General features: G+C 42.0%; 2 protein-coding genes across 2 annotated transcripts in view; both read left to right on the forward strand.

The window, feature by feature from the left end:
• sumo2a (small ubiquitin like modifier 2a) overlaps positions 1–148 on the forward strand; it is a 7568-nt gene extending 7420 nt beyond the window's left edge. The window contains exon 4 of the mRNA XM_088302957.1: positions 1–148. This exon is cut by the window's left edge and continues 257 nt beyond it. The gene's annotated coding sequence lies outside the window, so the exon portion shown is untranslated.
• A 149-nt stretch (positions 149–297) lies between these two features.
• On the forward strand, positions 298–7744 carry LOC148332220 (uncharacterized). The gene is made up of 6 exons (XM_088302956.1): positions 298–4992; positions 5678–5956; positions 6388–6657; positions 6878–7099; positions 7272–7377; positions 7459–7744. The coding sequence occupies exons 1-5, from the start codon at positions 4917–4919 to the stop codon at positions 7352–7354; spliced, it is 930 nt and encodes a 309-aa protein (XP_088159082.1). The 5' UTR covers positions 298–4916; the 3' UTR covers positions 7355–7377; positions 7459–7744.
• The last annotated feature ends 1630 nt before the right edge of the window (positions 7745–9374 follow it).

Raw genomic sequence — 9374 nt, forward strand, 5'->3', positions numbered from 1 at the left:
GTGGGCTAAATGGGGGTTTACAGTCCCTGAGATTTTATACTTCAATCATTGAGGGTTTCAGGTGGAGCTTTTGTTAGTCATCAAGCGATTGTATTTTAAATGCTTTCTGTAATGAAAATGTACTGGAATAAATTGAGCCTTTTTTTAATTTCCGTCTGTTTTTAAGTGATACACAGCAGATTAAATAGAGGATGGTACAATAAAAAAAAATAATAATAATTTCAAAGCCCACATCCATTTTCAGTGTCATAGGTGAGCTGGAACTGACCCCTGCTGACTGCAGACGACAGCCAGGCAATCGCAGATACAGACAATAGGGCTGAACAATTTATGTTTGGGACCAAAATTTCAGACAACGCGATTTTGAAATTGTCAAAGGTTTTTTTTTTTTCTTTTTTTTTTTCTTTTTCTTTTATGGGGCTGTTTTGCCCCATGATCACGAAGCAAGTCACACTAAACAGCACAACAGCTATGAACATAAATGTTGGATTTCAATCAATACGTATCGAGACATAAAATAAGATGACGGCTACATTAGCAATTTAGCAGACAATCTCGGAACGGAATACGTAAATGGCTGTCGTCATCATGACGCAGAGTTTGATGTCGAACGTAGCTATTAAATATTTATCATCTTATGAATTATTGAACTATTTTGCACCGCAGAGTACTGACTTCGGCGATCTACAATAATAGGTATCGGAATTATGTTTTAATTCATTTAGCTTTGCTAATGGGAAATGATTTTATTGACAATTTTATACACATTTACACATGAACCCAAAATAATACTTGACAAAGAAAATCTGCCCCCTCACAAAACCTCTTAAGTGTCTCCGCATTATAATAGTAATAGCTTTTGTTGTTTTTAGTAGTATAATGGCATTTTCTCTCATGTTTGTGAATGTTACTGTCCATTGTGAAGAAAATAATGAATTAAATTGAAATTGCAATTTCTGTCAGAAAAATTGCAATACAATTTTTTTTCCCTAAAATTGTTCAACCCTAACAGACAAGCATGTTCACCCACACGTGTTGCATGAACTACATCATCACAGACTTCAAACCATAGATTCTTTATTAAATTGTGATATTATGTTTGAATTCATTTGGACTGACCAAACTTAAAACATGTTTGAGACCAGCGTGTCATTAACTGGTGAGATAACACTAGACAGTCTTGCAATGAAAATGGGTATAAAGCAGACCCCCGCCATTTGTGGGGATTAGAGAATGGGTCAAACTGCGAATAGTGCAGTGGAAAAGAAATCTTAAAATGTCATAATGCAAAACCGCCAATAAGATAATGAACGGCCAGAATCGGTTCCCTCCCCAAAAAAGTAAGGGGCAATCTATACGTAGCTGAGTTATTTAAAAAAAACGAACCATTTAGGGGGGCAGGGCTGTCAAACTCCAGTCTTGGAAGGACTTTCCTGCATGTTTTCCATCCCTCCTGGCCGATTCAAATGAGCAGGATACTTATTAGGCTTCTTCAGAGCTTTCTGATGAGCTGCTCATTTGAATCAGGTTGGTTGCAGCTGGGAGAGATTGAAAGCAAGCAGGAAAGCGGACTCCAGGACTGGAGTTTGACACCGCTGATTTAGGGGGAAGTCTTCAGTGCCGCACTGCACTCAATGCTGCAAATTATCTCGCTGCCCGCTTTGCCTCAAATTCAAACTGCTCGTCTCCCTCAAGTTCTCGAGTACCTTGAAGTGCACAACAAAAAAATGCAATTGCGTTTCAACGTAATGCCTGATTGTGTATTTGGAGCTAAACTGCATCCATGATGCTTGTGTATGCATTGTTGTCTGTGAGTGGTTTATTTTTGTTCTAGATAAAAAAAAACATGCAAGTATAAACTGTAATGTAGAAGTTATGCACATTAACATTGTACAATGTGTGACGGAACAGTAACAAGCAGAGATAAAATGGAGGCACACTTCACGCTTGCCAGGAAGCTGGAAAAGCCCCAACACCTTCCCCAACGGTTCCTCAAAGTACAGTCTTGTTTTTTCTCAGTGTTGGCGAAACCACATTAAAGAGTTGACAGCTAGGATTACTGAAAGTTTTAAAAATGCTTGTGATGTTGAGCTCTCATATTGGTAATTAACTGAAGCTTTACATTCGATGGGCTTAAAGAAGTCCCGTGGAAATGATGGCTTGACAGTGAAGTTGTATCTCTGCTTCTGGGACTTGATTAAGAATCATCCCTGACTGATCTTTAAAGATTGTATTACAAAACGGGAGATGAAAGCGACAATGAAACAAGGTTTTTTAACTTTAATGCCCAAACATGGTAAAGACCACTTTGGAATTGAAAATGGCCGACCCATTTCCCTCTTCAAAGTAGATGACAAAATGATTGCACAAGTTGATGTGAAACAGTTGGAAAATAATTGGGAAGAAATAGTAAGTGAAAGTCAAAATGGCTTCATGGCTAAACGTCATCTTGGTTCCAAAATCAGATCAGTGTTGGATTTTCTCAAAACAAAAGCGTGATTGCTTTTTCTGGATTTTTACAAAGCGTTTGATTTATTGTCAGAGCGCGTCACGGCTGTCCTGTTTGGTGTTTTCGATTCATTCCTATTGCTGAACTCTATCTTTGGCCGTGAACGAAATCTTTCCCAACTAGCGGAGGATGCCGTTTTATTTCTCAAGGATAAGTCTCAAATTCAATTTACACTCCAGACTCCTCAAGACTTTTCTGATGCGTTCGGTCTAATAGGTCATATCAACATCAAAGATGCCCAACCATCCGCGCTCGCAATCACACCTTGGGGCAATTTAGAGTGTTCAGTCAACCTAGCATGCATGTTTTTGGAATGTGGGAGGAAACCGGAGTGCCCGACATGATGGAAAGACTTTCTTTCCATGACCGTGTCATGTCTTGGTTTATCGTAGTTGCCCGTTGCTGCAATACTCGTGCAGCTCATACTGCCGGTGACAAATTCCTTGTGTGTTTGACATTCTTGGCCCAATAAAGATGATTGTGATCTGGTTACATGTTTTGTGACCAATGACAGGTCTTTGATCAATCTTGTACTGATATTTGGCAAGTTTTATGAACACAAAATGAGGAAATCCCAAGCAAATTTTCAGGCATTCCTTGTAGAGTTTCATCTATCTGGTAACATCTTGCGAGTACATTGCAATTCCTTAGTGAATTGTTTCTAGTTGAATGTTTACCAAGCCTTACATTTTTATTCTGTTGGCTTTAATGTGCGCGTGTGTGTGCGTGCGTGTGCGTGTGGCTTGTTCCTTGCATTGAGGTTTGTTACGCAACAACTTCAAGGTTTCAGATGAACTCTTTTCTCTTTATTTCTTTTATGTTCCAAAAAGTACAGTTGTTTGTTGTGTGCCTGTTGCTTAATCAGATGGTGGATTTGACCTCTTTTATTTTATTATTTGTTCATTATTAGTTTTGAGAGATGTCATTTTAATGGCAAATCCGAAATGATATATCTATATATGTGCTCAATCCGATTCATTCATGTGAAGAAAAGGATCACGTAAATGATTCCTCACAACATTTACGGAACAAAGCAATATGCAACACTTTTTTCCCCCTGGAAATTGTTTTCAAATATGTACTCACTTCTGAAACATGCCCTAGGGAATGACAACATCCCATCACGGCTAGACAAGAGGGGAGACAGAGATCCCATTTTGGCGTTAAAGAAACACGACATGTCACCCTGAAAAAACCATCCCCACTGGCAGACAATGGTGGTCCCGAGCTGCTTTTCTTCATCCGGCCGGGACTGTGACGAGAGAGTTGATGGCAAGCAAAATCTGTCATGGAATGGTTCAAAAGTAAACCTATCCAGGCGTTGTCAAAGTCCAGAGCTGAATCCAATTGAGAAAGATCTGTGGAAAGATCGGAAAACTGCTGTTCACAAACGCTCTCCATGTCAAAGTTGGAGCTGTATTGCAATGAAGGACGGAGGGACATTTCAGTCTGTAGATGTGCAAAACTAATTGACGTGCTCGAAAAGAATGGAATCAGGTGTTCCCACAAAGTATTTACTCAAGCCATTTTTCAGGGCGTGTAAAATATTGTATCCATTTGGTTCCACTTTACGAATCTCTCCCACTATGAGGGGTCAAGTACAAATTGCTGAGAACGAAAAGAAAGGGAAAAAAAGGGCCGCAAGCTGGTTTGCGTGACTGAAAATGTTATCGGGTTTCTCGTGGCTTCAAGAGGCTGCTTTTCCGCATGCAGCACCTGAAATCCAAATTGTCTTTTGCAGAATGGTCCACCAGGACAAGAGCAGGAAGGCTGTTCGTGGAGGTATTAGACAAGCTCTTCCACTTGGGCGAGAAAAAAAAAGGACGCTCTCATTTAAAACCAAAGTAAAGTGACACTTATTGTTAGCGCCATTGTTTGACGAAAATTGTTTCTATTGTCCTTTCTTTCTGTGAGGGGCAACTTTTTGGTGACTAGACAGTGCTTGTTATTGTTGTTGAACTCTGAAGCAAGTGTTTGAGTTACTCCAGAATGGATGAATGTGCATGCCTCCTCTCGAATCACAAGCCGTGCTCATTTCCATTTTGTATTGATACATTTCAAGTGCGACTTAACTTTCATCAAAGGAAGAGGTGAGCGCTTATGCAATTGTTCTGTGACAAAGCTTCTTGCGTGCTCGAAATAAAGACACCGAATCCAGCCAATGAGCAAGCAACGAATATGCAAACTTTCATGATGATGACGAGTGCGCGCGGGTCTTGACGTGCTTGTCACTTTCTCGGCCGACTGGCACTTCGTCCCTATAAAGCCTGCGCAGTCTCACCGCTTCACACTTCCAACTCTGAAAGCTCACTTCGAACAGCTCTTCTTCGAGACACTTCCAACTCTGAAAGCTCACTTCGAGCAGCTCGTCTTCGAGAATCCCCAGAAGAGAGGAAAGAACGAGAAAATGGACATCTCCAAGCTGCTGTGGTTGGCCCTCGTCGTCTGGCTGGAGCAAGTTGGAACAACCACAACCCCGCCAAGTAAACTTTCGGTCGCCGCTTTATAGTGTTAACTCTGGACCGAACATGTTTGCAGTCATCTGTAAACGTGGGATGTTTCCTTGAATTGTTTTTATTTTTTACAGTATGTCTTCTCTTTTGACTTTGTCCGTCGTGTGCCTTAATTGTCTTTTTATGTGCTTACACTGCAACATTAATTTCCTTTTTAAGGGACAATACATGCTAGTAAAGTAATAGATCATTGATATGTTTTTAAAAAACAAATTCAAATAACAGAATCTAGTTTTGATTTATAAACACATGATGCTTGGGGGCAAAACAATGAAAATACATTCATATAAAAAAAAAAACCAACTTTGTGGACTCACTCAAACACAAGCATAGAGCAGCAATTTCATTGTTTCAAAGAATGCCCATTTGAAAAATGACTCCAAAACCGAAAAGCATTGGCCATCTTTCAACTTCACTTCACAAACACAATCGTGACGTCATTGAATATTTCTTTCAGGAGGCGTTAACGCCACAGCAATCATGGAATTTAGTGTTCCGGTCATTTTGCTGGAAACATTCAAATGTGCTTTGAATACATTTCAGAGAATGTACGTTGTTGCTTTAGCAAAGTTAGCGTTTTAACTTTTTTTTTTTTTACGGTACTTCTACTTCAGTTTAGATTGTGGGTCATACTTAATGCCTCCTCTGCTTTCAGGCTGCTCAGAGCAGGGAGGCAAAATAGTGTGCAAGAAGGACCGTAATGGAAATCTTGATGTTAAACTCACAGCCTTAGCAGCGGCCTTACCGGCTCTGACATTGAAGCGTGGAAGCATGTCTGTTCCCAGTGCTAAGTTTACAACCGAGAATATCGGCTCAATCACCCAAGTGACGATCTCGTCCCTGGTTCCGGAGGACAGTGGGGAGTACAAGGCCTCCTACCAAATGGTATCACCAGCAACAGAAAAAGCTGAGCTGTTCACAGTCCTGGTTAACGGTGAGTTTGATGGTGCAGCACGACACTCGCTTGATTTTATTCGCACCGAAAACTTTGTGAAACACAACGAGCCTTTCCCAAAGTGAAAACGGGCACAATAGGATATTTTTTTTCGACATTATGGATGTCGATTTCCTCCCTAAGGTAAAGCACCCGGGCCAGGCTCGAGTCACAGCAATCGTGTGATGAAGTTGGCTTCTGAAACATTTGGCATTTTGGATCAAGAAAGAACAAAAAAAAAAAAAAAAAAGGATTCTTTTTTTTGTTGCACCAAATAAATCTAAAGGTTTTGTATTTCATTTTCAGTCAAACCAAAAATCGTGTTACTTTTGTACTTGGACTGCACTAAATAACTCGGATCACTACTTTCTTTTAAGAAACTGTACGTGTGAGTAATACTTTTGCCCCCGCTGCCTTTCTGCTGCTTTCAGCTGTGTGCTCCAAATCGGAAAAGAAATGCATGGCCGTGAAGGACGCAGACCTCTCATATACACTCGCAGCCAAGTGTAAGTCAAACACTTTTGAGTTGATGAGAGGTCCCACCAAGGTTGAGAACGCTCAGTACAAAACTGACACCGCCACCCCTACCAAACTGACGATGACTGGCCTGAAGCTTGACCGCCACGGGAAGTACACGGCCACTTGCGACAAAGATGCGAGCACGGAAAAGATAACGGAGGAATTCACTGTCGTCTTTTTTGGTGAGTTTGATGTTGCGGGAGACTGCACTCGTACGACTTCATTCGACCCTTTTGTGCAACACGTGTGCAGCGTTTGCAGAAATAAAGTGCAGCTTTGGTCGCACCGCATTCTCCAAATATTTTGTATGTGTACTTGAGCCCAATCAGTCCTGCTGCACTGCTACCCATGTACAGCGTGTTAGTAATACTTTTGTCGCCTCTGCTTTTCTACTTGTGTCAGTTGCGTGCTCCTCCTCCATGACCAAATGCAAGTGTGTCGAGGGCGGCACAGTCAGATTGGAATCTGAAGGCACAAGCGCCGTGTGGAACTTCAATTCCAAACCTGTTAGCTCCGCTGGCAGGTTTAAGATTGAGAGTGGGTGTTTGCAGATAACAGATGTGAAGCTAGCGGACGCTGGGAAGTACACGATCACCAATGGTGCAACCGTGGAACTCATTGTGTGTAGGTTTGATGTTGCTGAATATCCTCTATTCTCAAACACTCAATTTGTTAGGTGGCTTTTGAATTTCTTCGGGCGCACCTGGTACATGGGTGTGTATATATCTAATTTGTTTGTCCAAGATGTGCGTTTGCTGCTGACGTTTTTCGGTTTGCTTTGTGTCTCCGTTCCAAGCGGGCACCGGGGGCCTGTTCTACTCACCTGCTCTGTTGGTGACGGTGACCCTGATGCATCTGCTGCTGCAGTTGGCCGACTAAGACACCAAGCAGGCGGCGAGCGGGTGAGAGAAAAAAAAGCCAAAAACGCTTGCGGACCGTCGCTGTTGCTTGAAGCGCTTTGTTGTTTTCCTCTTTGTCCTCAGCTCGTCCGTCCGTTTGCGTTCCTGGCCAGGAGATGCAACTTTGGAGGCCTCCGCCCCACCTCAGGGTCCTGCCAGCTCGCCGGCCACGTGCCCACCCACCGCGCCACATCGTTACAGAATTGCACTTCCTCACACACTCACTCACACGACACAGAGCTACAAAATGGCACACTTCTCAACTACAACACTAAAACTTGTTTCCATTGTTGTGCAATGCTTTTGATGGAACCGATTGGCTGTCACTGGGTGTGGTTGTCTTTGGTCTAATAAAATGAAATTCACCAAACGTAAACATTCCTGGTCTTACGGCTCGTTTTTTTCCCCTCACTCGGAAGCCGACCCCGGATGACCTCAGGCAGGCGGCAAACAGTGTGTGACTTCAACTGGAGAGCGCACGACCTTGCAGCAATTTTGCATCAATACACTTTTTTCTCTCAATTTTACAACCCACTCTGGGTTGGAGGAAAAAAAACATTTCTGATCATTTCTTGAGTAAAACGAGATTGATGAGGTATACACTCAGGGCTAAGCCAGCGTATCGTGATTTCAATACAGCTGCTAAAGAGCACGGTCGCGTGCATGTTGTCCCGATGAGATTCAGGAGTGATAGGTGGACTGGTGAATGCTCTCTCGCACGAGCGCTCTCGCTCGCGCTCTTTCTCTCGCTCTCGCTCTCTCGCGCTCGCTCGCACAGTTTTATTGTATGGTATTGTATTTGCATAGATGGGCACAATTGAAGCTAAATATGGGTCAAATTTTTGTGTCTTTTGTTGAGCGCTGTGTGGCACTGGAGAGGACAAAGAGTGGACAGGTGTTGTCTGGGAACGGCATACAGTTTTTGACCACTTTGGCGGAGTTTCTAAACCCTCATGGATGCTTTGTGTTTTATAGAAATGTTTTGTTTTGGAAAAACAAACTACAGATTTTAGCAAATGACTTTTGGACCAAGCCACACTAAGCAACGCTTTACTAGCCAAGTATTAGACTGGCTATTGAAGGCACATTACCCTATTTTACCGGTCCTGCCTCCATACCTGGCTGGAGAAATTCAAATCGAGTGTTATTTCCCATGTCGTCATTTAGCTGTTGTGCTACAACATTTTGAAGAATTTTTCAGAGATTTGAAACTGGTCTATAATTACTGAGAGACTGTGTGTGGAGGTTTGGTTGCTGAAGTAAAGGTCAAATAACAGTCTTAAAAGCTGTGTCTGAGGTGAGTGATAATGATATTTAAGATGTAGTGTTCTAAAATCCTAACCAGTTCTTTAATGAGTTTGCCAGAAAGACGGTGAGCACGCAAGGTGACTGTTTTGCGTCAAGAATTTATTTGTTTTTTTAACGACCGTATTTTACGTACCATAACCCGCTACTTTTTTCCTTGATTTTCAACCATACGGCTAATACAACGGTGCAGCTCTTCTGTGGGTTTTTCTTTCACCGGTAGGGATGCTCTATAGTTCAGAAAATGCGCTAAATATATCTTGATGTTTTTGTTATGTTTTAATTGGCAAAGTTGTTGCAGTGTTACAAGGCTCTGTTTTAACAATCGGTTTATATACCTTTATGTGGATTCCCAGTACAAAATCGTTGAGTACATGCAGTAAACAACTCATTGTTTTTCAACATAGAAAACTGCGGCCAATGGCCTGGTGCAGCTTGTTTATCTTTTGTTGTTGTTGTTGTTGTTGTTGTTGTCGGCACACAAATGAACACATTTACTACTCTGATCCATTTTTTTTAACTCCTCTGGTAGTGAATGAGTTAAAAGACAAACAGATACCAGAAGAAGTGTGGTGAACTGTGTTTATGGGTTTCTTTTTTGGAGCCTCTGTATATCCCAACAGGGTTTGGGCGGATCCCTCAGGTTACGTCCCGGCAACTTCAGGCTCTTGATCCGGCGCACCTGCGGCTCGTCA

Source organism: Idiotropiscis lumnitzeri, chromosome 8, assembly GCF_059441095.1.
Source record: "Idiotropiscis lumnitzeri isolate Australia: NSW breed Sydney's pygmy pipehorse chromosome 8, RoL_Ilum_1.0, whole genome shotgun sequence".
Lineage (NCBI taxonomy): Eukaryota > Metazoa > Chordata > Actinopteri > Syngnathiformes > Syngnathidae > Idiotropiscis > Idiotropiscis lumnitzeri.

Coding starts and splice junctions, on each gene's coding strand:
- LOC148332220 (XM_088302956.1), top strand. CDS start 4,917: ATGGACATCTCCAAGCTGCTGTGGTTGGCCCTCGTCGTCTGGCTGGAG. Junction 5,957..6,387: donor GTTCACAGTCCTGGTTAACG/GTGAGTTTGATG, acceptor TGCTGCTTTCAG/CTGTGTGCTCCAAATCGGAA. Junction 6,658..6,877: donor ATTCACTGTCGTCTTTTTTG/GTGAGTTTGATG, acceptor TACTTGTGTCAG/TTGCGTGCTCCTCCTCCATG.